The sequence below is a fragment of the Pyrgilauda ruficollis genome, unplaced genomic scaffold, assembly GCF_017590135.1.
Source record: "Pyrgilauda ruficollis isolate IOZ18807 unplaced genomic scaffold, ASM1759013v1 scaffold245, whole genome shotgun sequence".
Taxonomy (NCBI): domain Eukaryota; kingdom Metazoa; phylum Chordata; class Aves; order Passeriformes; family Passeridae; genus Pyrgilauda; species Pyrgilauda ruficollis.
This window is the reverse complement of record NW_024523767.1, coordinates 191,101-218,503: the sequence shown is the minus strand read 5'-3', so window position 1 is coordinate 218,503 and position 27,403 is coordinate 191,101. Positions and strand designations below refer to the sequence as shown.

The 27,403-nt window shown below is 57.4% G+C and overlaps 4 protein-coding genes across 7 annotated transcripts; 2 read left to right on the top strand and 2 right to left on the bottom strand.

Moving 5' to 3' along the window:
* The first annotated feature begins 295 nt into the window (after window positions 1-295).
* On the top strand, window positions 296-3,202 carry LOC121355166 (pepsin A-like). Its single transcript, XM_041470388.1, has 10 exons — window positions 296-401; window positions 1,057-1,213; window positions 1,294-1,438; window positions 1,622-1,739; window positions 1,852-1,970; window positions 2,053-2,252; window positions 2,373-2,489; window positions 2,563-2,701; window positions 2,776-2,868; window positions 2,956-3,202. The coding sequence occupies exons 2-10, from the start codon at window positions 1,158-1,160 to the stop codon at window positions 3,103-3,105; spliced, it is 1,137 nt and encodes a 378-aa protein (XP_041326322.1). The 5' UTR covers window positions 296-401; window positions 1,057-1,157; the 3' UTR covers window positions 3,106-3,202.
* Window positions 3,203-3,654: 452 nt separating this feature from the next.
* On the bottom strand, window positions 3,655-9,285 carry VWCE (von Willebrand factor C and EGF domains). Its single transcript, XM_041470389.1, has 20 exons — window positions 9,176-9,285; window positions 8,627-8,721; window positions 8,464-8,553; window positions 8,069-8,197; window positions 7,866-7,982; window positions 7,683-7,799; window positions 7,162-7,290; window positions 6,755-7,062; window positions 6,587-6,680; window positions 6,416-6,498; window positions 6,131-6,218; window positions 5,937-6,022; window positions 5,686-5,803; window positions 5,214-5,299; window positions 4,947-5,043; window positions 4,796-4,878; window positions 4,555-4,645; window positions 4,380-4,462; window positions 4,184-4,274; window positions 3,655-4,079 (listed from the first exon to the last, which is right to left on the bottom strand). The coding sequence occupies exons 1-20, from the start codon at window positions 9,283-9,285 to the stop codon at window positions 3,655-3,657; spliced, it is 2,520 nt and encodes an 839-aa protein (XP_041326323.1).
* Window positions 9,286-10,823: 1,538 nt separating this feature from the next.
* On the bottom strand, window positions 10,824-23,213 carry DDB1 (damage specific DNA binding protein 1). The gene is made up of 28 exons (XM_041470415.1): window positions 23,122-23,213; window positions 22,503-22,695; window positions 21,737-21,885; window positions 21,539-21,655; window positions 20,462-20,683; window positions 19,128-19,242; window positions 18,932-19,029; window positions 18,079-18,237; window positions 17,652-17,735; window positions 17,387-17,503; window positions 16,954-17,056; window positions 16,783-16,858; window positions 16,595-16,703; window positions 16,199-16,377; window positions 15,955-16,118; window positions 15,767-15,874; window positions 15,348-15,555; window positions 15,157-15,252; window positions 14,874-14,985; window positions 14,320-14,443; window positions 13,910-14,074; window positions 13,475-13,569; window positions 13,181-13,351; window positions 12,600-12,709; window positions 12,243-12,412; window positions 12,030-12,132; window positions 11,688-11,811; window positions 10,824-11,398 (listed from the first exon to the last, which is right to left on the bottom strand). The coding sequence occupies exons 2-28, from the start codon at window positions 22,561-22,563 to the stop codon at window positions 11,315-11,317; spliced, it is 3,423 nt and encodes a 1,140-aa protein (XP_041326349.1). The 5' UTR covers window positions 22,564-22,695; window positions 23,122-23,213; the 3' UTR covers window positions 10,824-11,314.
* Window positions 22,711-26,988, top strand: TKFC (triokinase and FMN cyclase). Of its 4 annotated transcripts, none has more exons than XM_041470419.1 (19): window positions 22,738-22,834; window positions 23,228-23,302; window positions 23,463-23,505; window positions 23,591-23,780; window positions 23,852-23,962; window positions 24,046-24,227; window positions 24,298-24,376; window positions 24,475-24,564; window positions 24,677-24,711; window positions 24,808-24,892; window positions 24,967-25,056; window positions 25,140-25,256; window positions 25,427-25,546; window positions 25,630-25,767; window positions 26,021-26,127; window positions 26,211-26,314; window positions 26,393-26,426; window positions 26,533-26,622; window positions 26,710-26,988. In XM_041470419.1, the coding sequence occupies exons 3-19, from the start codon at window positions 23,500-23,502 to the stop codon at window positions 26,878-26,880; spliced, it is 1,749 nt and encodes a 582-aa protein (XP_041326353.1). In that variant the 5' UTR covers window positions 22,738-22,834; window positions 23,228-23,302; window positions 23,463-23,499; the 3' UTR covers window positions 26,881-26,988. The 4 variants fall into 4 exon arrangements, with proteins under 4 accessions (XP_041326350.1, XP_041326352.1, XP_041326353.1 ...); XM_041470417.1 differs by having other exon boundaries at window positions 23,459-23,505; XM_041470416.1 differs by lacking the exon at window positions 23,228-23,302 and having other exon boundaries at window positions 22,711-22,834; window positions 23,459-23,505.
* The last annotated feature ends 415 nt before the right edge of the window (window positions 26,989-27,403 follow it).

The window sequence follows — 27,403 nt, the reverse complement described above, 5'->3', positions numbered from 1 at the left end:
TCCAGCCTGGCTTTGGACACTTACAGGGATGGGGCAGCAACAGCTTCTCTGGGAAATCTATTCCAGGGCCTCACCAGCCTCACAGGCAAGAGGTTCTTCCCAATATCCTGTTTTCCAGTTTGGAGCCTTCTCCTGTCACTCCATTCCCACATCCAAAGTCCCTGAACTGGGGGAATACTGGGACGAGCTGGGGGAAAGCCAAGCTCTGGATACCTCTGGATGAAGGTCACAGGAGCGGGATTGGGCAACTTGGCTTTGGTCACGTCACCACGTGCTGGATCCATGGCTCCTGGAACGGTCACCTTGTCCTGGAGGAGATCAAAGGCTCCCTAAGGCTGGAGCTGGCATTCCTCCCTTGGATTCAGCCCCATCCCGGCTCAGAATGATAGAAGAATCTGAAGGTATGATGCTAGGTTGAACTGGGGGAGTGAAATGAAGAAGAACCTGGATGTTGGGAGAAAAGGGACGGAGCACCGGATTATCCCTGAGGGGAAAAAAAAAGGAGGATGGGATGTGTTGTAGGGGACTGGAAAGGAGAAAGCCTTGGCTGATTCCCAGCATGGAAAATCTGGACCTGGCAGCCTGAAAATCCTTCATGGAGCCTTGGCAAGAGGAGAAGGAGAAGGACCTGGAGAGACCTTGGAGCCTCTTCCAGCACTTTAAGGAGCTCCAGGAGAGCTGCAGAGGGACTTTGTAAAAGGACCTGGAGTGACAGGACAAGGGGGACCGGCTTCCTAGTAGCAGAGGACAGGTTTAGGTGGGATATTGGGAAGAAATTCTTCCTTGCAAGTGTGGTGAGTCATTCCTGGGAATGAAATTCCCAGGAAGCTGTGGCTGCCCCATTCCTGGAAGTGTCTGGCTCAAACCCTCCAGCAAGGAATTAGAGGGTTCAGGGTACAAACAACCCTGCATTCCCACCGGCTCCCGCAGAATAACCCGGAGTGCTTCCCGCCCATCCCAACATACCTGTGGCCTGAATCCCCCCAGGAATACGGGGATCCCCCAGCTTGACATTCCTACCCCCCTTCCTTAAGGACGTTTTGATAACCATCCCAGGAGCAGTTTGCCTTTCTTATCGGGGCCTCCGGCCAAACACCGGAGCCAGGATATAAGGAGCGGGGCCGGGATCGGAGGCACATTTTCCGTGAGCTCCCACCATGAAGCTGCTCCTGCTCCTCGCCCTGGTGGGCCTGGCCCAGGGCTTCCAGACCAGGTGAGCCCAAAACAGGGATGTGGGATGCGGGGTGATCCCAATGGCACATCCCAGTGATGCATCCCGGTCCCTGTCCACAGGGTGCCCCTGAGGAAGATGAAGTCGCTGCGGCAGAGGCTGCAGGAGCAGGGATTGCTGGAGAGTTACCTGGAGCAGCATCCCTACAACCTGGCTGCCAAGTATTTCCCGGGCATTGCCGTGGAGCCCTTGGAGAACTACATGGATGTGAGGGGCTGGGATTGGGAACTGGGATCAGGGAGCACAGGGGGACACTGGCTCCTTCCCCATCCCATTGGCCTGTTATCCATTCCACTAGTCCCTTCCCCATCCCTGTAACTTATTCAATTAGCCCCTTATCCATTCTCCTTTCCCCATCCCCTTAACCCCTTCCCAATCCCATTCCAACAGGATGAGTACTTTGGCACCATCTCCATTGGGACCCCACCTCAGGAATTCACCGTGGTCTTCGACACCGGTTCCTCCAACCTCTGGGTTCCCTCAGTCTTCTGCTCCAGCCCAGCCTGCAGTAGGTGTCTGGAATGAGTCTGGAATGTGTCCTTTGGGAGTCCTGCATGGCTCTGCCCAGTCTTTCCCAAGGGACAAATCCCAGGCAATCCCTGTCCTTCCCACCCCCACAGGGAACCACAACCGCTTCAATCCCGCGGAATCCTCCACGTTCCTCAGCACCAATGACACCCTGTTCATCGCCTACGGCACGGGAAGCATGACCGGAGTCCTGGGATACGACACCGTCAACGTACGGCCAGGCGCTCCAGCCCCCCCATCCCATGGGATCCCATGGGATCGTGCCCAATGCAAACCTGTCTCCTTTCTCCCAGGTTGCTGGCATCAACGTCCGCAACCAGATTTTTGGGCTGGCTGAGACGGAGCCAGGGGATTTCTTCTACTACACCCCCTTTGACGGCATCCTGGGATTGGCATTCCCAAGCATTGCCTCCTCTGGAGCCACTCCTGTCTTCGACAACATGATGATGGAAAACCTCGTGGATAGGCGTCTTTTCTCTGTCTACCTGAGCAGGTAAATCCCAGCCAAAGCTGCTGAGGATTTCTCCCTTTTCCCTCACACTGGCCCCATTTTCCAATGGGAATGGAGGTGTTGGTGGGCTGGGAACTACCCCAGATGGATCTCCCTTTCCAGGGACAGTGAAGGTGGGAGCTTTGTCCTCTTTGGTGCCATTGATCCCTACTACACCACCAAAGGCATCTCCTGGATCCCACTCTCTGCTGAAACCTACTGGCAGATCTCCATGGAGGGGTATTCCCAGTATTCCCTGCCCCCCAGCTGGTGTTTTGGAGAGTCCAGGCTCACTCTGCATCCTTCTTTCCAGTGTCTCCGTCAGCGGGACTCCGGTGGCCTGTTCCTCGGGATGCCAGGCCATTGTGGATACAGGAACCACTCTGTTGGCTGTTCCTATCCGGGCCTTCCGGACCCTCATGAGGCGCCTTGGTGCCAGCTCCAGTGGTGAGGTGAGGCCTCAGGATGCTCCCTAGGACATCTGATCCCAGCTGGAATGGCCACTAACCTGCTGTGTCCTCCCCAGATCAGCTGTGAGTCCATCAGAAACCTTCCCAGCCTCATCTTCCATATCAATGGCAAAGAATTCCCAGTGCCGCCCAGAGCCTATGTGTTAAGGGTGAGCATCCCACTGGGAATGGGTTTGTGGGGATAGTGGGAGGGATCCAACAGCTGGTGACCACTCCCTTCCATGTCCCTGGAGCAGAGTAATGGGTACTGCACCCTGGGATTGCAAGGCATGGATGTGCCCACGGAGGAGGGCGAGCTCTGGATCCTGGGGGATGTCTTTATCCGGGAGTATTACGTCATCTTCGACAGGGCCAACAACAAGGTGGGGCTGTCCCGGCTGCCCTGAGCTGGGATGGGAATCCCAGGTGTCCCCAACTCGGTGGCTGGCAGGGCTTGTCCCTTTCCTGGCACTCCTGCCACCACCGAGGACAATAAAGGTGTGGAGAAGCGCCCCTGTGCCGTGTCTCTCTGAGAAAGGCCAACACATCCCTGGGAATATGGTGTGTCCCTGGTGCCACCCTCAGCTGCACCAGCCAAGGATGTCCCTATGCCCCAAGGATGGGAGCCTGGATGTGGCTCTGCTCATCCCTAAGGAGCTCCCAGCCTGGGGGACCTGGGGCACAACATGTCCCTCCTGTCCCCAAACCCCACCCAGGGTGAGGGGGCTGAACACCTCCAGCACTGCCCTCATCATCCTGGAAAGCCACTCATCCCAAAATTCCCAGAGGACAAGCCCCAGGGCACCACGTGCTGGTGGTGCAGGGATAAGGGGACAGGGAATAAATACCAGAGTGACTTTATTGGTGGCAGGGGGACAGCTGCTCCCTCCCCAGGGCCAGGCCTGCTGGTCCTGCAGACCCCCTTTTCCTCCTTTCCTTCATCCTCCTTCTCCTCCTCACGGCATTCCAGGTACACCTGGCACCTGGAACCTGGGGCTGTCCGATGGCACCGCAGAGGGATCCTCGTTCCTGGGGGATTCCTGAACCTCAGGGCTGCCCGTGGGATCAGGGGGGGCTGTGGCCTCACAGAGGGGGTCAGGGGGCACAGTGGGTGCCAAGGGGTATCCAGAGGGACTTGGAGTGGTCAGAGGGGGCTTCCCAGCACCCCAAATCCCTGGAGAGGAGCCAAGGGGGAGTGTGGTGGGAAGCAGGAGCTGGGCCAGGCGGTAGCGGCGGTGTTGAGGGGTGCCAGGGGGTGAATCTTCAGGGACTGGGGACTGGGATGAAAATGGGGGTGAGGATGGGGACTGGGATGAGGATGAGGATGGGGATGAGGATGGGGACAGGTCACTGCCCTGCAGCAGGAGCCGGATGTCTGTGGCTGACAGAGGGAGGATTTTGGTCAGCACCCACCTCTTTCCCAGGACCCCCAGTCCAGAGGGCGCACATCCGAGTGCCTGGGGATGGATCCGGGGATCCCATTACCTGGGCAGGATGGGCAGCAGCCCACGGGCAGTGTGTGGGGCTCAGAGCAGGAGCGGGGGCACGGCCTCTCCTCACAGCTCACCTCTCCAAGCTGGAAAAACAGGGATCAGCCAGCCCAGCCCTTGCTGGGATCGAATGACACTGGCACAGGCACCATGGACACGGGAATCCCATGGGAAAGGGCGGGAGGTCTCACCTGGCAGGTGCAGCGGGTACAGGGCTGTCCCTCGGGAATGAAGCTCTGGCCGTTCTCCACCTTCCTGCCCTGGTAGTTGCAGTCTGCAGGGACCAAGGTCCAGAGGGGGTTTTGGGGGGCTCAGGGAGATTTTGGGGGGTTCAGGGGGATTTTGGGAACCCGCCCGAGCTCGTACCCTCACAGACGGGGCAGCACCGACCCTCGGGGTGGAAGGGGTAGGAGCACACGATGGCACATTCCAGAGGCGAGCAGGCCACCGAGCCCAGCTGCGAGAGACGGGAGAGACCCCCGAGGGCCGGGCGTTAGGAACCCCGGAGCGCCCCCGGAGCTTTTCCCTGCAACGGAGCCAAAAACCGGGCTTCAGCCCACGGGGCGGGAGCCGCAAATCCTCTGGGAATGCCCGGCCCAGCCCTCACCAGGCAGATGCAGCTCAGGCAGGGATCCAGCGCCGACGGGAAGGTCTCGTTGTTGGAAAAGATCCTCCCCATGTAGGTGCAGCCTGCGGGGAGAGGGGCTCAGGCGGTCCCCGGGCGGCTCAGAATCCCGGAATTCCGGGCGCGCCCTCACCTGCGGAGCAGTCGGGGCAGCACTGCCCGGGAATGCGGATGGGATAAGGACACGTCTCCACACAATCCGTGCGCTGGCAGCTCACGGAGCCGTCTGCCTGCAGGCGGGAACACCCTGACAGACACCTCGGGATTCCCAAACCCGCCGGATTTGGGGGATTTGGGGCCTGACAGGCCACGGGCATCCTGAGAGCGGGAATGGAGCAGGAGCCGTGCGCTGGGGCAAGGATAGGGAAGAGGGAATGAAGCAGAGCAGGTTCTCATTCACCTGGCAGATGCATAACTCACAGGGATCGCCCGGAGACCAGATCTGTCCAACGGGAAACTCCACGCCATTGTCATCCAGGAAGCAACCTGGGTAGGATCCCTGTTCCCAGCTGTCCTGTAAAACCTACCCTTCCTGTCCCCAGGCGTTCCCTATATTCCACCCTTCCTGCTCCTAGATATTCCCCATCTCTCACCCTTCTGATCATCAAGTATCCCCACATCCCACCTGTGTCCACCACATCCCACCCTCCCTGTCTCCAGCTGTCCCCCCCTCATCCCACTCTACCCTTCCCCACATCCCATCCCCAAATGTCCCAACATCCCACTCTCCCCATCCCCAAGTGTCCCCCACATCCTCTATCCCAGCTGTTCTTCCCATGCCATGCCATTCCCGTCTCCCCCAGCTTTTCCCCCTCATCCCTCTCCCTGTCCCTCCCTGCCCATTCCCAGGTGTGTCACTCATCCCGACTCACCGGCAGGGGCTGGAGGGTCCCGGCAGGTGGAGCAGCACTGCCCGGGACCCAGCTGCCGCTGGTGCTGGGGACAATCCAGCATGGGGCAGGGAGTGAAGGAACATTCCACCTCTCCTCCCTGGGAACACGGGAATGGGTCACCTGCTGTCCCTACCACCAACCCCGAGCGAAGCTCGGATGCCCCCAGCAGGTGCTGGGAAGCACTGGAGTATCCCTGGGAATCCTCATCCCTGGGGACATCCAGGACCCACCTGGCAGACACAGGTGGTGCAGTCGTCCCCATCCAGGCTGAACCGGGCTCCGTGCGCATATGTGCGTCCCCGGAAATTGCACTTTTCTGGGAAAAGGGGAAGGAGCGGCGCTGGAGAGCCAAGCACGGCTCTTCCCTAACCCCCAGCCCAGCCCGGGGGTACTCACTCCCCCAAACTAGGGGTCCTGGGATCACCTGGATTGCAGGAGCAGCAGTCAGCCAGAGAGGGGCTGGGGCAGGTTCCTGGGGGACATTCCGGGGAGAGGCAGGAGACATTCCCGGCCTGTGGAGGGGAACATGGGTTGGGAAAGAGGACCCTGATTCCCCATGGAAGGATGAGGAGAGGGTGTCATCAGCTCCAGAGCATCCCAATCCATGGTTGAGCCAGGATGCAGGATCAGGGTCCCCAGGGATAAGGGTCTCCAGTGCTGGGAGGTTCCCAGGGATGAGGGGGGATTCTCCCATCCCAATCCAGCTCACCAAGCAGACGCAGATGGTGCAATTCCCATCGGATGGGGAGAAGACATCGCCCTCGGCCCTGGCCACCCCCTCGTGCAGGCACCCTGCAAGCCATGGGGGTCAGGGGCGTCCCCCTGGGAATTCAAGGGGGGCCATCCTAGGAATTGGGGGGATCAGGGGGTCAGGACTCACCTGTGCAGGTGGGGCAGCAACCCCCAGCCGGAGCAGGAAGCGGATGGGAGCAGGGAACGGAGCAGCTCACGGTGTCACAGAGGACTCGTCCCCCCTGCCAGGACACGTGGTGGCTCATGCCAGGTCGGGATGGTGCCATGGGAAGGAGTGGGAGGATGGGATGCTCACCTGACAGGTGCAGCTCTGGCAGCCTGGCTCTGTCCAGCGACTGCTGGGCTCCCGAGAGATTCCCCGGTGCCAACAATGATGGGATGGTGGGATGGAGGTGCTGGGGGCTCCCATGGCACGTGGGGATGGCTCAGGGAACAGGGATGGGGAGGAGGGAGGAAATTGGGTACCAGGAGCTGCCACAGGGAGGTGGGGAGAGGGGGAGCCTCTTGGGAGCAGGTGGGAGCCAGGAGGGAGCAGGACAAGGGTGGGTGGATGCTGCAGGGATTGCAGGATGGGCGACGGGGCCAGGATAGATTTGGGGTACCCTAGGAAGGAAATCAGGAAGGCAGAGACATCACTTGGGGCTGGCAGTGAGATGGGAGCATCCCACTCTGCTCCTCCAGCCAGGAGAAGGACACGGATACCTTCGCAGGACACCCTGTCCGCGCTGAGCCGGTATCCAGGGCGGCAGGAGCAGCGGAAGCTGCCAGGAATGTTGTGGCAGCTGTGCTGGCAGGAGCGGCGCGTGCCAGGCCGCCGGCACTCATCTACATCTGTGGGATAAGGGAATGTGGCAGGAGGTGCTGCACCCTGGGATGTGGCCCAGGAAAGAGCCAGGAGCACCTGGATGGGCCCTCAGCATGACCCACACAGGCATGAGGATGAGGTGGCAGCCCTGTGGTCATGGGCTGATGGACACCCTTGGGATTTGTGGCATAATGAGGGAAGGGGTCTGGCACAGTGCCCACAGGCTCATGGCCACCTGCATCCCTTGGGATTCATGGCATGGAGAGGGATAAGGGTTAAGCATACATGCAGGGGCTCAGTGACCACCTCCATTGCTTGGGATTCATGGAGAGGGAAGGGGGTGTGGCACAATGCTCAGGGGCTCAGGGCCACCTCCATCCCCCGGGAGTGATGGGAAGAGCCCCATCCCGGTGCTCACCCACGCAGGAATGCCGATTCCCATGGAGGTGGTATCCGGGCCGGCAGGAGCAGCGGTAGCTGCCCACGCTGTTCTCGCAGCGGTGCTGGCACGGTGTGGCCTGGCATTCATCTGTGTCTGGGGGTTGGGATGAGGGTCAGGATCCCTCGGGAGCCCCAGCCGCCCCCCTGGGACCCCACGCACCCCGGCAGCTGCGGCGGTCAGCAGAGAGCTCCCGGCCGGCTCCGCACTCGCAGGCGAAGCCGCCCTCCGTGTTCACGCACGTCCCCTCGCAGGCTGCGCTCTGGCACTCATCGATGTCTAGGGGGACACAGGGAACGGTCAGATTTGGGGTGTGGGCCCCACGGGGATGCCCACTCCCATCAGGATATACCACTCCCACTCACCGGTACAGCGGACGCCGTTGGCTGTCTCGGCCATGGAGAATCCAATGGGACACACGCGGGCGACCTCCTGGCAGCCGCCGTGGTTACAGGACAGGTCACAGCCGTACTCTCCGCAAGTCCCCGGTGGCTCTGGAACATGGACGTGGCATCCACGGGGTACCCATGCCACCCCAGGACCACCCGCTTCCCATGCCACTCCATGGATCCCCCAGGGATGGGGACAGTGCCAGGGAGAGAGTGACAAGGAGCCACGGTCACCTCCATCTGCTGGGATTTGTGGCATGGAGAGGGAATAGGGTTGGGCACGGTGCCCATGGGTTCGTGGCCATCTCCATCCCTTGGGATTCATGGTGTGGAGAGGGAAAGGCACCCGGCATAGCCGCTTCTCTCAGTACCTGGACAGGTGATTCCCTGCTCTCCATCTGGGCACATGCAAAGGTTGGGAGCAATGCAGGAACCACCACCGCAGCCGAAGGAGCAGAGCGCTGTGGGAAAGGGAACAGGAGCTCTGGGAATGGGAACAGGACCCCCACGAGCCCCCCAGACCCCTGTACTCACGCAGGGTGCACTTCCCGCTGCCCGGAGACAGCATCCAGCCAGGACAACATCCGCTGCCGGAGCCTGGGAGGCAGACGTGGGGCCCCACGCGGCGCCTGTGGGACACCAGAGCCTGAGGCCACCCTGTCCTGAGCCCCCTGCATGGAGCAAAGGTCCCAGGAATGTGAGGACAGAAGGACACCCACAACGGTCAGGATGTGCCCGGGTACCAGGAAGCAGAGCATGGCACGGATCAGAGGAAGGTAGGATAAGGTGGGACAGAGAGGGGACAACCACTTCCCACCCATCCTGAACATCCCAGCACGTGGTGACGGGAGAAGCGCCCCCCGGCTGGACAGGGATACAGGGAGCAAGACAGGGATGAGGGGAGCAGTGTCATGCTCCCCTGGACCCGGGAAGAGGGAGGGAATTGTGGGGTGCCAGCCCCTCCGGCTGGGACCCCTCCGGCCAAGCCCTCCTGCAGCGGGAGGCAGGGACAGCCGGGGCTCGGCAGGCTGCCCATCCCAGGTGTAGCTGGAAGAGGGAGAAGGAAAAGGGGAATCCAGCTACCTCTCCACGGCAAAGCTGGCCGGCTTCTTCCTCGCGGGATACACCCTGCCCTGGCCGCTGGAGAGGAACAGGGACACACAGGCAGCCTGGAAGAGCAGCTCCACCAACATGACAGGCGGCTCCAGCACGTCCCGGCGCCCGCCTTCCCGCCTGCCTTCCCGCTGGCCCTTGGCCCTGCTCCTCCTCCTCCCGCCGAGCCGGGAACAATGCGGGATTGGAGGGGGGCGAGAGCGGGGGGGGTCACCAGCGGCACCCACCCACCCCCCCCAAACCCACACGGGGGGCCTGGGGTCACCCCAAGGTTGTCCCGTTCAACTGGGGCGAGTGGTGGCATCCCGGCCATTCCTGCCCTGGCTGCGCGTCGGGGAACGGGGTCCCCCCTAGGTTTGGGAAGCAGCGGGGAAGGCGTCCCCCCTTCTCTCCTTTCCCACATCTGGCAAAGATCCGGCATGGCCTCTCCCCACCCCTCCTCCTCCTCCTCCTTCTCCTGGAGGCGCTGGGCCGCCTTCCCAGCCCTGCACGGGGACCCACGCGGCGGAGAAAGGGGCCAAGTGGAGCCGGGATGGTGGGATGCATCCAGAGGGAGAGGGATGCTGCGGGACACCCCACTCTGGTGACCCCCCGATTCCCCCCAGCCCCGTGCCCCCATCCCAGGGTAGGGAATGAAGCGAAGGTCGGAGGCAGGTAAATGATTGATCCCATGGAGCAAAAGGCGCTGCTGCCTCCAAAATTCTCAGTCCAGCATGGATTTCTCCCCACAAAATTCTGCCCAAGGGTTGGCATCACCCAGGAAGACACAGCCCCCTTCCAAATAAAAACCATGGTGGGGGGGATGTCACGCTGGTTTTTTAGGAACCCAATGCAGCCATGAGAAGCTCCTGTCCTAAGGGAATATGATCCCAAATCCCTGGGAAGCAGCTCCAGTGGCAGTGGATAAACAATGATCCAACCCTAGCCAGCAGCACATTTATCCCAAAAAAAGCAGGGTGCCAACACTGCATTGGCACCACCACCCCCCGTTTTGGTGGGAAAAAAGAGCGCTGCTGGGACCCGGGCTGTGCTGCTTCCTGGGCCTCCCAAAATTTGGGAACAGGCTGCTCCAGGCAGGTAAACAGAGCCTGAGGTAATAAAGGCAGCAGCACAGAGTCCAAGGTCAATCCCTGCTCCCCCAGCTCTCGGAAGAGATGTCCAAATATAGCCTTGTCCCCGTGGTCTCCTCTGAAAATATGGGATGGAAGCAGGAGCCAGGGATGATTCCAGCACGAGCTGTCTCTGGGAGGGAAGGATTTGGGAAAAACCTACATGGAATGGGACTTGGGGCTCACTTAACCAAGGGCTACAGGGGAGATCCAGGCTGTGGAGAACATGGTAAAATCCAGGATAACCCCCAAATTCCATGAGAGATGTAAAGGAGGTGGGAGACCACGAGAACTATTAATGACTAGCCAGAGGCTGGAAAATCCAGCTTTCCCAAAAAATTCCACTACAATCTGCCTCTCAAGGCACTCACAGTGCCACTGGCAACCAGGCAACGAATTAAAATGTCCTACAAATCCAATAAAAGCCAGAAAAATGCACCTGAAAAAGAGGTGTCCCCAAGATCCCAGAGCCGAGGACACAGATATCATCATTCCTCAGGACACAGATCTTTCCTTGTGAACTACTTTATTTGGCAAAACTCTGAAACCAGCAACAGCTTAAACTTCCCAGAACCTCCCTCCCTGAGCAAGGCATGGATCCTATGGAGAGTTATCCCGCTCGGCTCCAGCCTCAGCTGCTCCTCAGCTTTGATTCCTCTTCCAAAAAACCACAAGGAATCAAAGAAAAAACCAGGATCAAAAGCGAAACCAAAAGCCAAAAACAGTAATAAAATATCTAACGACACCAGGGAAAAGGGAATCGAGGCAAGGGCATCAGATCACAGTGGATCACCCAAGGAAAGTTCTGGGCCCAGCCAATTCCACAGAACTCGTGAATCCCAGCAGGAGATGACTGACACCTCCCCAGATTCCTAAAAAAACTGCTTCCCGTGTGAGATTCCGTCCCCCTCCGGCCGCTGCTGCCAGTGTTGGGCACAGCTGGGGAAGGATTCTCTTGCTCCATGTGGAGGGTAGGGGAAGGGAACAATCCCAAATCCTGCTAATGGATCCGGGTCAGCTCCTCTACGATCTTTATCAGGTCATCCACGGTGGCTTCCCTCTTCATCCCACTTCCATCGTCGATCTGCACAGGGAGGAAAAGGCATTGGAGACATTGGGAGGTGCCAAAAAACATTTCCAGATCATTCAGAAAGGTGTGGATTCAGCACTTCCCAGAGAGGTTGTGGCTTCTCCACCTCTGGAAGTGTTCCAGGCCAGGATGGACAAGGCTTGCAGCAACTTGGTCCAGTGGGAGGTGTCTTTAAGTCCCTTCCAACCCATACCATTCCATAACCCTACAATTCCATGATTTACTGAGCCTGGATTCCTGAGCAAGATCCTTGAAGGATCCAAGGCCACATTCCCAAGCTCACCTGCAGGTTTGCCACCACTTCCTGCATCTTGGGCCTGCTGATGTCCAGGAAACTCTCGATCAAGTCTCCATCGATGAATCCTGTGGCTGGTTCCGTCTTCCGTTCGGTGTGGAACGATCTCCAGGTGCTGCTGTCAAGGAGCCAAATCCACAGGGAATAACACCCTGGACATGGTTAATGGTGGGATGGCAGTGCTGGGTTAATGGCTGGACTCTGTGGTCTCAGAGGGATTTCCCATCTTTAATTCCATGATTGCTCAGGGCAATGGCAAACCCGCTCCCACCCTCTCCAGCTGGTAAACTCCGCCCATCACAAGTTCCTGGCTGGAATGCTAAAGGATATAAGGAATGCTCAATCTTCCCCACGCTCTTGATGACTTTGTTGAGCCTGTTCTGCATGTCCAGGAGCAGGTTGTACCAGCTTTCCGACAGGGATGTCACCAGGCCTGCACAGGAATAACGGTCATGGGAATGTGGCAGGGGGTGGAGCTGGATGAGCTTTCCAACCCAAACCATTCCAGGATTCTGCAGGGAATCCTCAGCCCCTGCTCCTTACCGATCATTCCATTGACAGTGCCAAAGAGCACGGATCCCTGGGTGGGCGTGGAAGTCTCTCCCAAGTTCTGCATGACCAGGGATCCGTGGCAGAAGACATTGACGAACTCTCCCAAGTGGGATAATCCCACTTCCTGCAGGTGCTGCCGCTCCTCATCTGTCGTTGCAGCGCTGGAATCCCAAACACCACTCAGTCCCAGATAGAGGCACTCCAAACTTTCCCTTGCTCCCAAAAGCTGGGAATGCTCGTCCAGTTTTCCTGAAGATCCATCCCATCATCCCATCCCTCCCAGCACATGCTGTCCCATCCCATCCCATCCCGCCCCATCCCATTCCCAATCCATCTCATCCAGTTTACCTGTCCTTCTGGCACACGAACAGATTGAAAGCGTTCTCCGCTCCCAAGAAATTATCATCATCCAGGATCTCCACGGCACTCATCCAGTTTGGATTGAAATCCCGGGCAATCTGGAAGGGGCCAAGAAGGGACACGCTGTGTCCAGGTGGCCTGGCCTGGGATCCTACATCCTCATCCCACCCAACACCAATATTCAGGAGCAAGGTGGGATCCAGCATGTCCCTCTCTGCTCCAGGAAGCAGCTGAGCAGGAAAGGCACTCCTGGAGATGGTCCTAGTCCAAGTGGCACTTGGATAACATCCTGAGAAAGCGTAGAGCAGCCTATGCCAAAACCACTCGAGCAATTTAAACCCCCATTCCAAGTGGACACCAGGCATCCCAGATGGCACCTCCCACCCACCAGGCACCAGCTGCTCTTCCCACAGCCAGTTCCCTGGAAACTGAGGGATCCATTCCTCCAGAAACCACAGGGATCCATGTCAAACCTTATCCAGTCAAGCCAAACTCCTCCATTTATCCCCTCCAACACCATTCCCTGTGCCCAGAGCTGTCGGAATTGATGCCTGGCACCGCTTCCGTACCTCCTCGAAATTCCCTTCCATGGGTTTGTAGGCCAGGAGCAGCACGGAGCGCATGAGGTCTCCCACCAGGATGAAATCCCCCTTGGTTTTCAGGTACAGGGCCATGATGTTGTTGTAGTGGTTGCACTCCGTGCGCAATTCCTTCTCCGCTGTCCACTCGTACAGACGGACCTGTGGGATGGGACATGGATTGGGATTCTCCACACGGGAGCTGGGATATGCTCCTCAATAGACATCTGGCTGACATCCAGATCCCCAAGCACACTCCCGAAAAAAAGTCAGGGCCTTGCCTACCGTGCTGTTGATGCTGGCTAACAACTTCCCGTTGAATTCCACCATGGAATACACAGCTCCCTTGACCTCCTTCTCAGCCAGGCTCTGCAGCTTCCCTGGAATAAAGCCAGGCATTACTTGGGTTGTTTATCCAAAGAGTGGGAAGTCAAGGGGGGTTCAAACCAAGCTGGCTTGAATTTTGCTTCCTAAAAAACTGTCTCTGAGGGGGACAAGTGACATGGAAAGTAAATCCCACAATCTGGGGCTGGTAAGGGATTCTTGGGTGCCTCTAGGAGACAGGAGATAGGAAACACAGCATCTACAGATCCTGACAACAGATTCCTTGGGAAAAACTATCTGCTCCTGTGACACAAGCTCTCTGGGGTTTGAGGAGCTCATCCCTGATCTCCCACCAAAAAAGCTGGATTTTTCCAGGTGAGAACACCTTGTTCTTACCATCGGAGTAGTGGAAGACGACGATCCGGCCCTGCTTGGGCTCTGCTTCCTCGGGATACACCATGGCAGTGCCCACAATGAAGTAGGTGTTGGGATCCTTTCCCAGCTTGCAGGAGACCAGGCTGAGGGCATACTCATTTTGCAGGAACTGGTGAGCATGGAGCACTGGGGGAAAAAAAAAAAAAAAAAAAGTGGGAAAGATAGGAACAACTGGGATCCCCAAGTCCTTAAACTCAAAGCTTAAGACACATCCTAGAGATTCCCTGCCCTATTCCCCACCACCTTGTGCCATCAAAAACTGTTATTCCCTTAAGCTCATGGCTGATTTTCCTCCAGGAAAATGCTTTGGCTGAAGCTCCCCATGGCTTCTCCAGGATGGAAAAAGCTGGATTTTGGGATGGGACAGGTACCTTCGAAGGTGTGCTGGTCTATGATGAGCAGGTTGTGCACCTCCACCTCCTCTCCGAAGGATGTCTCGTGCGGAGCTGTGCTGCTGGAAAACAGCTTGCTGGTGCTCACGCTGCTGGACAAGGCCTGGGAACAGGAAAATTCGTCACATCCAGGTGCTACTTGGGATATCCACACAGCCTCAGGTAGCCAATGAGCGGGAAAAGGGATGGGAGAGCAGGTGGAGCAAGGAATGAGTACAGGGATACACTCCCTGCTCTTGCAGGGCTTAGTGTTAATCTGAGTTTACAAAGAGCTGGTTTCCAGAGCTGGATCCTTGGGAAAAGAAACACTTTGGAAGCCTGTATGGGATATGGAAGGAGCAGCACCCAAAAATAAAGGGGATCAGGTGGAACAGTGGCTCTGTCACCCCCTCAGAGAGATCCCACCATCCCATTTCTCCCCAGGTGAGGAACAGGACTGGACTCACAGCTTTGGAAGAGAGGACCATCAAGAAAAACCTGGATCAGGAATTCTGATCCCCACAGCACAGGGATGACCCAGCCTGGGATCTTACCTGGGTGCTGGCACTGGGTCTGAGCGCCGTGGTGCCCCCACTGGCATCCTGCACCTCAATCCGGCTGGAGAGCACCCCGAAACACTGGGATACCTCCTGGTAGCAGATTTTTCTGTGGGATAAACAGAGCCATGTGGGTGGGAGAGCCAGGAAAGGCCTTTTCAAGAGCTCTGGAAGCAACAAGAGCTGTCTGTTTGCTCCTGGGATTGCAACATCACCCCAACCCTTGTCCTCTGAAGCAGAGCACCCTGATCCCAGGAATCCTCATCCTAGGAATCCTCACCTGGGTGACTCATAGAGGGGAACAGTGCGGATGTGCAGCTTCTGGATCTCATCAATGGTGCCAATGGTCAGGGTGCTGTTGTTGGCCAAGGCCAAACTTGTGGGAAAAAAAATAATGGAAAACTGGGTGAAACAGCAAGAACCTCCCTCTCCTCCATATCCGTTAGGATCAGGAACTCGTGGCAGGCTCACCTGTCGGGATATCCATCGGAATTGAGGGGGCACATGTAGTTGACCTCCTTGAGGTTGACGTTGGAGAAGACCAGCTTGTGGTTGCTGCTGTAGATGACGGTGGGGCGGTCGGAGCAGGCGAACACGTTGGTGGTGGACAAGGAGCGGAATGTCCTCAGCACCGTGGGCTGCGTGCCCAGGGTCACCTTCTTCCTGTCACTCAGCAAGCCTGGATTCAAAGGGAAAAGGGATTGGGATATGCCACAACACCTCAGGGAAAAAAGGATTGTGGGTAAGCACACCCCAGATTTAAGAATCTATCTCCTTCCTCCAGTGTGCTGGAGAAATCATCCAACCCACAGCCAGTCCCACCTGAGCATGAGGCTGAGAAAGCAAGGAGGATCTTTCCCAAAAAAATGGAAAGGAAGGGAAAAGGTCACCTGTCTCAAGGCTGAGGCCGAAGTAGAAGAGAGCTCCGTCCCCCAGGGCACACAGGAGGTAGTGGCTGCTCTCAAAGGTCGTCATCAGGATGGAGCGAGGGATAATCTCTATGAGAAGCAGGGAAAGGGATGGATGAGGTCACTCAGGACATGGACAGTGACCACTGCCACCCTTGGGAGGCTCCTACCTCCTCCCAGCATCTCCTTGTGCAGCAGCTCGAAGGATGGAAGCTTCAGGATGCGGGCAGAGATGTCGGTCCAGAGCCCGATGGCGCAGAGCGGGGACATCCCGTTGGAGTCTCCCAGGGGGGTGATGTCCAGGCAGGCCACCTCGTGCTCCATCTCTGTGCAGCTGGAAGGAAGCAGAGAGGACAGGTGTCTGCCTGGATCCCAAATCCCAGCATCCCAAGAGCCCTCAGGATGTGGGCTCACCTGATCTGCCGGAGCTCCTGGGGCCGGATTTCCAGGTAGTACAAGGCTCTTCCCACAGCCACCACCACCTGGTTGGTGTTGCAGGAAGCGACGCTGATGTTCTTCCCATTGGGCTCTTTCCACTCGCTCACCAGGGATTTGGGCTCCTGGCTGACTAGTCGCACCGAGGCAGAGGTGATCTGGGAAGAGAGACAGGAAAAATCATGGAAAAGTGTGTTTCCAAGGTGGGTGGCGCAGCAAGAACCGCCCTCTTTACACATCCCTTAGAACATGAACCCAGGATCCTGTTTACTGATCCCATCAACTCAGAGAAGCACTCCAACCTCTGGCCTGGATATGTCATGATCCCTACGGCACCAGGAGACCATATCCATGTTTTCCTCATGCTGGATTTACCTGGATCAGCTGCTGATGTGCCACATTGCCGCAGAAGAATGTCTGCTGGTCATCCACAAATCCTGTGAGCTCTGTCTCCTCCACTTCCTCTCCATTCAACATCAGAACCCTGAGCAGGAAAGGGAATTCCCATTAATTCCCGCTCCAACATGGGGCTGAGAGCCTGGATCAGCTCATCCCACCTTTACCTGGTCTGGCCAACAAACGACAGCACCAAGGTGTTGTCCGTCTCCCGGTGCGGATCCGACCTCAGTGGCCACAATCCTGCAACAAGGAGGCCACAGTTCCTCACAATTCCACATCTCAGCCTCATCTGTGCCCACCATGTTCCCCCTCAGGCTGTAGAACACCTCCCGCACCTTTAATTCCCGGCAGGTCGATGCTGGCATGCTCATGGATCCCGATGCCGTTCCGGATGATCCGCAGCGATCCCTCTTTGAAGGCCCCGGAGCAGGTGACCAGCTGGAGGAAAAGCAGATGGACTTTACCAGCTGTGCCTGGGAAGCTCTCCCACTCTTCTCTGGGAGGTCCCATTTCTCACGGAAATGGGGAAGCCATTCTCAAATCATGGAATTATGGAATGGTTTGGGGTTGGAAGGAACCTGAAAGATCCACCAAGGCCAGGCTGAACAGGGCTTAGAGCAACCTGGTCTAGTGGAAGGTGTCCCTGCCCATGGAATGAGATGATTCTTAAGGTCCCTTCCAACCCAAACCATTCTGGGATTCTATGATTTTATGGACACACTCAGCCAAAAATTCCCAGCAGTGAGGAGGGAAAAGCAGGAATGTTACCTGGCCTTGGCCTTGCCTCTCCAGGTCCACCACGCACATGTCCACGATGGGCCCGAGGTTGGTGAAGGTCTCCATGGCCACCACGTAGGATCCCTGCTCATTGCTGTCCACGTTGAGCTGGGAATAAATACTGGAATCAATTTTTGTCTTTCAAGAAGCAGGACTGGGAAAGGGAGGGCAAGAAGACAGGAAAATGTATCCACATCTCCAGGTTTTGATGGAAATCGAGTCCTGTGGGAACACACAGCCAGGAGCTGCCACGTACCTTCACGAGCTGGGAATCTCCAAGCCTGGAGCCGACAAACACCACTCCATTATCCAGGTAGGTCAGGCACTCGGCAATGGATGTCTGGGAAATGGGAAGAGCCAGGTCACCCACCCGTGGCATGGAAAGGTCCTGGCACACACACACACCTTCCACCACTAAGCTGTTATCCAACAGAAAATCCCTGGGCATGGTAAAGGGATTTAATCCCTTCATAAATCCCAGAGTCCAAACTCCTCCCAGTACAAGTACCAGGAAAAAAAATGGGAAGGAGGTGTAAGTTTAAGTGCCCACAGGATATTTTCCCAACAGTTCAGGGCTGTGACAAATGTAAGGCTCCCAAAATTCCCACTCATTCCTGAAACAAGCCTTTCCAGACTTGGGAGAATCCCAGGCAAGTGCCAGGGTTGGCCCAGGTGATTCCTACCTCTCCCAGCAGCTCCACACGCAGATCCTTCAAGGTGACAGTGCCGTCCATCTGCTCCTCCTTCTCCAGGAGCAGCATGAAGAGCCGCCCTTCCATGTCTCCCAGCAAATACCGCGATCCGTTGGGATCCACGCGGTTGTGGCACACGATGGTGCTTTGCTGCAGGGAAAGAAGGGAATTCCAGGATTACACTCAAACAGCCCCAAAATGGTCCCCCCAAAGTTTTGTGCGGGTGATGTGCTCCCAGCTCCAGTATCCCACCCATTCCAGAGCTCCAGGAGTGGACTGAAACCTTCAGGCACCAATATTCCTGTTTCTTCCCCCAAGATTTTTAGCCTGTCCTTATCTCCATCTTAAAAGGACTTTTGGATGGCAGCTCCAGCCCTCTTTCAGCTTGGAGCAGCACTTCAGCCATGCCATTGGTGCTTCCTCCTCTAATTAAATATGGGAAGTGGCCTGTTATTCCCACAAAACCCACAACTCTAATTGCTGTCCCGAAATCTTTAAGCCTTTTCTCCTCTGAATAAGTCTCCAAGGGGCTCATCCATGTTTTCCACTGCCTGAAATGAAACCAGGCTCTGTCCTGGAACTGTGCCCAGACCATGCACTAATTCCTAATTAATCCCATTCCCTGGGGCCCAAACAAAATTCCAACAGCTCTACAGAAAGAGGAGGCACACAGGGATCATGTATGTCCCTCGGCCCCCAAAAACAATGACCAGGAAGCCAAACCTCAGAAAGTCCAAGTAAGCGGCACTGTTAGACCACACTTGGGACAACAGGGATTTGAATTCCTGGCTGGAAGGCCTGGGAAAGGAGGGATTTTTTGGGATGCAGTGCTGGATCCCCTCACCTTGATGATGGGAGGAGCAATAGCCAGATATTTATCCCCATTGTGGTAGGTGATGGATTCCTGCCCGATGATAATGGCGCCTCCGAAGGGCTCCGGCACTGCGGGGCACACAACAAACATGAGACAACCTGCCGGGGAAAAAGGAGCCATCCGGCTTGGAAAAACATGGGAAGATCTTTTACAAACAAGGCCCAACCTGCAATGACCATGGAAGCTTCAGCCTCCACATTTTCCTGCTTCCAAGGGCCTTTGTTGAATTCCTTCTCCCGCAGGGACACCTCGTATGTCTTCACGTGGCGGCCCTGGGGGTCCTGGAAGAGAAGCAAAAGTGGATGAGATTCCAGAAGTGAGGAGATTCCAAGTCAGCTCCTACAAAAATACCCATTCCAGAGAGCTTCTGAGGCTTCTCACCTCCTCATCCTCCCCCACAACCACACGCCACCATTTCCCAAAAATTTTCCGTATATAATTACCCCCTGTGCTGGAAAAGACTGGAAAGTTTTACAGTAATATTTCAATGATGTATTACAATTATATGGGAACCAATATTCTGGAATTTGTGTTCCTCTGATAACCTGGAAACAAGTGGCATAACGGAGTATCACCTCCTCCTCCAGCTCTTGCAAACCTTCAGGAATTCAGGGGTTTTTACCATATTTTGCTATAATTTCAGAACTTCCCAAAAATTATCCCAGCCCCTGCTGTCCTATTCAGACCAAGTCCTGGGATAATGGGTAATAAGTGGAGAAAGAATCAAGGAAACAACTTGGAAACATTCTCATCTACATAGGCAGGGATCGAAACAATCCAGAGGTTTATGAGTCAGAACTGACATCCTGCTCCTGCTCCAAGGGTTCAAGTTGTTTTGACACGGATTGTGGAATCCTTGAAGTTGGAAAAGCACTTTTCCAACTCTTCCCCCAAACTCCAGGTATGTGGTGACAAAATGGTTTCCTCCCTTCAGGAAATTTGGGGGGATCCAGCAGTCCCCAAACAAAGAATAATGGAGCCACTGCTGGCATGGGATTTCAGCTAAGCTTGGGATAACCTGGAATTTAACAAAGGAAAGCTAATCCTTTGCTCAGTCAGAACAGCAGAGGCTCTTTGGATCAAAATAGGCATCCAGAGAAAACCTGGAATGCTCCCTCCATAAGGAACCAGGTGATGGGAGAGGTTATGAATCCTCTTTACACACCTGGAATCACCTCCCAAGAATAGCAAGCAGGTCACTGCCTTGTTTTTTAAGGAAAGGCTCAAGTCTCGCTGTGGGAAACAACAGGTTGTGGATCTTGCTGGAATAATCCCTAAACTCCTTCTGGGGGGTATAACAAGATTCCCACCCAAGGCAGAGCTGCCCAGGAATCCTGTGGGAAAGCGCTGCTTCCTCCCTCACAGAGCTGGAAAAAGGTAGTGTGGAGGAACATACACTTGGAGGAGCTGGAATCATCCCTCATTCTGCCTTCCAAAAAGCCTTTGGAAAACCTTGGGAGCCCTTGGCTCCACCTGGGTTATCCATGGATAAGCAGGCACCTGGTAGACGAAGCAGATGGTGGGAGCTTGGCAGCCGTAAAGGAATTTCACATCGATGACCTGGAGCTCTTCCAGGCGGATGTTGAAGGCCTTTAATTCCTTGTTATCCCGATCCAGGGGGATGACCTTGAAGAGGCCATCATAGAGCCGCAGCCCGATCATCCGGCACTCGGGATCGATGATCCCAATGATCCCGGTCTCTGAGGGGCGCCCGATACGATCCTGAGGGAGAATTCCAGAGAGAGGGCAAAGAAAAAGGTAATTAGTGCCAGGACAATATCCCTGAAAAACAGGGACAGGAATTAGTTGCCAGCCCTTAGCTGAGGAATGGCTCCTTGCACACTTCCCAACAGGCTTGAGAATTCCAGCTGGGAAGCCTAAGGAGGAGACACCTTTCCAAGTGCCCCACTTGGCAGAGCTCCCACACTGCACAGCTTCACCAAAAACTCCCACAGGACTCATTTCCCAGGGAAATTCGGCCTCACAAGGAGTTTAGGCTTTAATTTTCCTTAAATTTAATTTGTTATTCTACAAGGTCTCCCAAGAATATAGTTCAATCCATAGGGAAACAACTTGAAGCATCCTGATCTAGTGGAAGGTATCCATGGCAAGGGGTGGAATGAGATGATCTCCAATCCTGTACTGTCCATCCCATACCATTCCAGGATTCCATGTGCTGATTTAGATGAGATATTGGGAAGAAATCCTTCTCTATGAGGGTAATGAGGCCCTGGGAGGGATTTCCCAGAGAAACTGTGGCTGCCCCATCCCTGGAAGTGTTCCAGGCCAGGCTGGATGGGGCTTGGAGAAACCTGGGATACCACAAGGTGTCTTTGCCCACAGAAGGGAACTGGATGAGCTTTAAGGTCTCTTTCCCAACCCAAACCATCCCAGAATTCCACAAATCCTTCCAGAGACCAAGACTAACTCTGGAAACATCCTGTGACCCATCCCAGATCCAGCAGCCAGCAAGGAACCACCAAGAGAGCAACAAAAATCCAACACCCTGCTGCACCAGGAAAGCAAAGCCATCCCTAGGGATGGAATTCCCATCCCAGGTGCTGCATCCCCCCTCACCTGCACGTTCCCATGGGCACGGGTGATGATGTCGATGCTATCCCCGTTCTGCTTGTATTCCAGGATGCAGGCGTTGTACTTGGCCGTCAGGATGAACAGCAAATCCTTGCTCTCCCCCTGCCCGAAAAACCACGGTCAGTGCGAATTCCAGGGGTGGGCATTCCCATCCCAGCCCACCCGGGTGGGCACAGCACCCACCTTGGGGCGGAAGAGCTCCATGACGGCGGTTTTTCCGTACATTCCCACTTCCTTGACGGGCCGGAGCCCCTCGGCCGTCACGACATAAATCTCCAGCCGGGTGTTTTTGGCAATCAGCAGGTTCAGGTCCTCCGCAGAGGTGAAGTGTCCTGGGAAAAGAGGGAAGGAATCCCAGAGCAGGGATCAGCTGGCACCGCGGGGAGCCGGGCTGCACTTCCACAGCCTCCCCGGAGCACCCCCAGATCCCAGCAGTTTCCTTCCACAGTGCTAAACGCTCTCAGAACTGCTTTCCCCCAGCCTGCACTCCTTGTTTTTCAGCAGAAATGCTTTTCCTACTGTCTTTCCTCAGGAATCCTCTCTCCTGGGGTCTCTTCCCACCACGCCAGCACTGCCAGGGCTCTTGGGGCTCCCGTGGCTTCCCCAGATCCCACTCTCTCTCACTCCTATTACCGATTTCAGGAGCACTTTGATCCTTCCTCTACCCCAAAATCCCCCAATATCCCAAAACCCTCCGGTACCCCCAAGTCCTCCGGTACCCCAAAATCCCCGGTACTCCCAAACCCCCTCGTACTCCAAAACCCACCCGTGAACCCCAAAACCCTCCCCGTACTCCCAATCCCTTCCCGGTGCCCCAAAACCCCCCCCGGGACCCCCAGCACCTCCATCCCGCCGTGCCCGCCGTGCCCCCGGCCCCCGGTACCCCGTAACCGCCCTCGCACGCCACCCCAAACACGGGGCTCCCGTCACCCCCCGTGCCCCGCCGTACCGGTGACGCAGCCATTGACGGCCGTCGGCTTCTGCGCCGTCACCACGTAGTTGTAGGACATGCTGGGGGAACCGGGAGGTCCCGGGGGAGCGCGGGAGAAACCGGGGGGAACGGAGAGCGCGGCCTCTCTGCCGCCGTCGCCGCCCCTTCCGGGAAGTGGGTGCGCTGGGCCGCTCTAGCCCGCTGGGAGGACCTGGGAGGAGCAGACGAGAGGAGCCGCTCTAGCCGGCTGGGAGGAGCGCAAGGAGCAGACGAGAGGAGCCGCTCTAGCCCGCTGGGAGGAGCGCGAGGAGCAGCCGATAAGGGCAGTTGGAGGACTCCGCCGAGCGCAGGTGTGGAGGGGGATGCGCCGGGGGTCTCCCCCTGAAGCCGCGGGACCCACGCTGATCCCACCCCGATCCCACGCCGTATCCCGAAGGAAGGGCCCCGCATGGGAGAGTGCAGCCCCCTCCCTGCAGCTCTGTGCCCCCCGAAACTTGGGGTAGGGGTCCCCGCTGTGAAGGGGGAGCGTGGATCCGTCAAGGGCCTACACTGAGGAGATCCCTGAACGTGGGAGTGCCCCCAACACAAAAAAAAAAGGGGGTCCCTATTTGGGGGTAGTCCCATCCTGATTTCTCACCTCAAAAGGGGGTCCTCTTGGAGGGGGGAGCCGTCACTGTCGTCTCTCATCCCAAAATAGGCGGCCTGTTTAGAGGTTATCCCATCCAGGCGCCTCATTCCAACAGGGCGGCCTGGCTGGGTGCGGAGGGAGTGGTCACATCTTGGCGCCAAATCCCAGAAGGAGCTCCCTGCCTGCGGAGGTGTGCCTGTTTGGGGACAGCTGCAGCGCCAGCCCCATTCCCACCGGACACTCCCCATAGCATCACCATCACACCAGACACCATCCCATCCCGCCCCCTTCCCAGCCCCCCTCCGGACCGCCGTCCATTTCAGACTGGACCTTGCCCTCTTTCCAGACAGATTCCATCTTCGGATCCGAGTGCGGCGCTCCGCTCCCATGGAGGTGAGCCCGGAGCAGGGGGGTTGGCATTCCTGTGGGGTTGGAATTCCTCCTTTTCCCATCCCATCACTCCCCATTTTCCCCACAGGTCCCCAAAAAACTGGTGACAACGGTGTCCGGCTGTGCCGATGACGCACTGGCCGGGCTGGTGGCCTGCAATTCCGGGCTCCGGCTGCTCCAGGGACACCGGGTGGTCCTTCGGAATGACCTGCAGGCCATCCGTGGCCGTGTGGCCCTGCTGTCCGGGGGGGGCTCCGGCCACGAGCCCGCCCATGCAGGTGAGACCCCCCTGTCCCACCTGTACCCCCCACCCACGGACACGGTTCCGAGCCCTCTTCCCTCTCCGCAGGCTACGTGGGGAAGGGAATGCTGACCGGAGTGGTGGCCGGAGCCATGTTTGCATCCCCGTCCGTGGGCAGTATCCTGGCGGCCATCCGGGCCGTGGCACAGGCTGGAGCAGGTTGGGAACACACCGGGGTGGAATTTTGGGGTTCCTCCCTCCAGTGCTGCATCATTCCCATTGTCTCTACATCCATCCTGCAGCCGGGATCCTCCTGATTGTGATGAACTACACCGGGGACCGGCTGAATTTCGGGATGGCGCTGGAGCGGGCGCGGGCTGAGGGGGCCGACGTGCGGATGGTGGTGGTGGGCGACGACTGCGCCTTCACCAAGCCAGGGAAAGCCGGGCGCCGCGGGATCTGTGGCACCATCCTCATCCACAAGGTTCTGCTGGGACCCTTTATGGGGATTTGGGGAATTCTGGGGGGTCGCTCACCCGCTCTGCCCGGGACAGGTGGCGGGAGCTCTGGCCGAGGCGGGAGCGAGCTTGGATGAGATCGAGAAGAAGGCGAAGGCGGCTGCCAAAGTCACGGGTGCGTTGTGTTATCCCATGGAAATGCTGTCCTGTGACCCCCAGCCCCTGATTCCCAAAAATGCCCCCAGTTTTAACAGAACATTCCCACCTGCACAGGTACCCTGGGTCTCAGCCTATCTCCCTGCAGCATCCCAGGATCCAAGCCCTCGTTCCAGCTGGCTGAGGATGAGATGGAGCTGGGGCTGGGTGAGGAGCGGCCCCTTGGTGTCCCTCTTGGGTCCCTGGAGGGTCTGAGTGTCCCTGCCCCCCCGGGGAGGCATCACCAGGGCTGGGATGTGACACGGCCCCATCTCCGTAGGGATCCACGGCGAGGCTGGAGTGCACAGGATGAAGGTGAGGAAGAAATTCTGCTGCTTCTTCCCCATTCCCAGATCCCCCTATTCCCAGACCTCCCCACTCTGCTCTTCCCCTCCTTCGTGTCCCCTCCAGGTGCTGCCGGCAGATAAGGCTGTGGAGACAATGCTGAAGCACATGACGGATCCATCCAGCTCTTCCCACCTGTCCCTGACCCCTGGTGAGCTCCCCAGGACCCTCTTTGCTCCTCCAAACACCCTGGATCCCAGTCTCATCCTGCCCCCCTTCCTGCAGGATCCTCTGTGGTGCTCGTGGTGAACAACCTGGGTGGATTGTCCTGCCTGGAGCTGGGAATTGTGGCTGGAGCTGCTGTGCGCTGCCTGGGTGAGTGCAGAGGGGAGCTTGGGATCCCATTCCTTGGCTCTGGCCGCTCTGGAATGACCCTGTCTCAATCCTGGATCCCGCAGAGAACCGAGGGATCCGCATCGCCCGGGCCTTGGTGGGATGCTTCATGACGGCGATGGAGATGGCTGGAGTCTCCCTCACCCTCATGCTGGTGGATGAGGAGCTGCTCAGGTTGATCGGTGAGTTCCCAGTGGGAATGTGGCCTGGGATTGGGACACAGGGGTTTCCACATACGAGGTGATGGGCCACAAGGTCAGTGGGATGTCTGGAGGTGGAATTCCTGGCTGCTGGGTGTGCCAGTGAGGATCCAATGAGATCCTGAGCCACCACATGTCTCTGGCTTTTCCAGATACCAAGACCATGGCCATGGCGTGGCCCAACATTCTCGCGGGACCGGCGACCACCCGGAGGGAGGAGGTGCCAGCACCGACAGAGGCACCCAGGAAGCCACAGGATGAGACTGGAATTGGTACAGGGCTCCCGTCCCTTGTCACACCGCTCTGTGCCTCAGTTTCCCTCGGGAATGTGCAGGGATGCATCTCCTCTCCGCAGGGCTCAGCACAGCGCGGGTGGAGCGGGTCCTGAAGCGGGTGTGCAGCACCTTGCTGGATATGAAGGAAAAGCTCAACGAGCTGGATAGGGGAGCAGGTGACGGGGACTGCGGCCACACCCACTCCCAGGCAGCCCAAGGTGGGTGTGGGGGTCGTTATCCAGGGAATTGTGAGGAATGCAACCCCAATGGCACCTCCCAGGAGCGGGGAGTTCCCCAGGACATCCCATCTTGGGACTAAGGAAACCTGGGGTGTCCCTTCTTGTATCCTGGAATGTCTCTGCATCCAGTGGCAGCTTCCCTATGGAATTGAGGGCTGTCCCTGCTTGTCCCCACGAGGGACAGGGGACTGCAGGACCACCGCCCATCCTGTTATCCCTTCCATTCCCACAGCCATCCAGGAATGGATGCGCTCCCGGCCACCTCCGGCTGCTCCAGCCCAGCTGCTCTCCGCCCTGGCTGATGTGGTGCTGGAGCAGATGGGAGGTTCCTCTGGAGTGGTGAGTGGGAATGGGAATGGAAATGGGAACGGGAGAACACACCTAGCCGTGTTTCCAGGATATGATTGATGATATTCCCAAAGCTCTATGGGCTCTTCCTGACGGCGGCTGGCCAGAGCCTGCGTGGCCGCAGCGATTCCTCGGCGTGGGCTGATGCCATGGACTCCGGGATTGAGGCCATGCAGAGGTCAGTGCCGGGGGCTGTGGAATCCCAGTGCCCGCTGGGAATCCCAGTCCCCCCTGAATTTCCCTGCATCCCACACAGGTACGGAGGTGCTGCTCCAGGAGACCGGACAATGGTGAGTGCTGGGAGAGCCCAGGAGGCGTGAAGGCTTCCAAGAGGATGCCAGGGAGTTCCCAGCTGGCCTCAGCCCTGGCTCCCAGATTAATTCCCACTCTTTGCAGCTGGATTCGCTGTTTGCAGCCGCACAGGCTCTGCATTCCCTGCGCAGTCCCGGTGCTGACCCGCTCCAAGTGCTGGCAGCAGCTGTCCAGGTGTGGAGAGCTAGGAGCTGAGATAGTGGGGAAATTGGATGGGAATCCCTGCCATTATCCTGGAAAACACCCTGTTTTCCCTGGCAGAGCGCGGAGGCGGCGGCGGAGGCCACCAGGCACATGGAGGCTGGGGCAGGCAGAGCCAGCTACATCCGCTCATCCCGGCTGGAGCAGCCCGATGCCGGGGCTGTGGCAGTGGCAGCAGTGCTGGGAGCGGTGCTGGAAGGGCTGCGGGACCCCCTGGGCACCTCCCAGTAATGACAGGGATGTGTATCCCTAAAAATCCGTGTCCCCTTATAGTGATAGAAACGGTTATCCCAATAAACCCTTGTGTTCCCCGTGTGAGAGGGAGGTGTATCCCAATAACCCCCTGTGTTCCTTCAAGGATGTTTCTCAATAAAGGTTAGGATGTGGCCCCCAGTAACCCTCTGTGTCCCCCATACTAGCTTGGAGGGGGAGGATGGTGGAATTTGGGGGTGTGGGGGTGCCCCCCTTTGCTCCAGGCTGGGAAGGGAGATGGGAACAGGGATCCTGTGACTGGGGGAGGAAGGAAACCCAGGGTGTGGAGGGGAAACCACAGAGCTCACATGGCTCTGGGCACGGGGTCTGGGGGCGATTCTGGGAAAGGGGCAAAAGAGAAGTGGGGACAGGGCAGAGCATGATCCCAAATCCCGTGGGGTGACCACAGGGAGCTGTCCCATGTCTCCAGGGAGCCAGCAAGGACAAGCCCTTGGAAGGGACAGCTTGGCTTGGCCAGGACCTACTCCAAGCTCCCACCTCT

Excerpts from the sequence above, each read along its gene's own strand:
- LOC121355166 (XM_041470388.1), top strand. The coding sequence starts at position 1,158 with ATGAAGCTGCTCCTGCTCCTCGCCCTGGTGGGCCTGGCCCAGGGCTTC. Across the intron at positions 1,214-1,293 it reads GCCCAGGGCTTCCAGACCAG|GGTGCCCCTGAGGAAGATGA; the intron begins GTGAGCCCAAAA and ends CCCTGTCCACAG. Across the intron at positions 1,439-1,621 it reads CCTTGGAGAACTACATGGAT|GATGAGTACTTTGGCACCAT; the intron begins GTGAGGGGCTGG and ends CCATTCCAACAG.
- VWCE (XM_041470389.1), bottom strand. The coding sequence starts at position 9,285 with ATGTTGGTGGAGCTGCTCTTCCAGGCTGCCTGTGTGTCCCTGTTCCTC. Across the intron at positions 6,023-6,130 it reads CTGCTGCTCCTGCAATCCAG|AAAAGTGCAATTTCCGGGGA; the intron begins GTGATCCCAGGA and ends CCCTTTTCCCAG. Across the intron at positions 5,804-5,936 it reads GCACCACCTGTGTCTGCCAG|GGAGGAGAGGTGGAATGTTC; the intron begins GTGGGTCCTGGA and ends CCGTGTTCCCAG.
- DDB1 (XM_041470415.1), bottom strand. The coding sequence starts at position 22,563 with ATGTCCTACAACTACGTGGTGACGGCGCAGAAGCCGACGGCCGTCAAT. Across the intron at positions 18,238-18,931 it reads TTGCTCCTCCCATCATCAAG|CAAAGCACCATCGTGTGCCA; the intron begins GTGAGGGGATCC and ends CTTTCCCTGCAG. Across the intron at positions 12,413-12,599 it reads TTCGTGTGCCAGAAGGACAG|CGCTGCAACGACAGATGAGG; the intron begins GTAAACTGGATG and ends TTGGGATTCCAG.
- TKFC (XM_041470416.1), top strand. Across the intron at positions 26,427-26,532 it reads CTCCAGGAGACCGGACAATG|CTGGATTCGCTGTTTGCAGC; the intron begins GTGAGTGCTGGG and ends CACTCTTTGCAG. Across the intron at positions 26,623-26,709 it reads TGCTGGCAGCAGCTGTCCAG|AGCGCGGAGGCGGCGGCGGA; the intron begins GTGTGGAGAGCT and ends TTTCCCTGGCAG.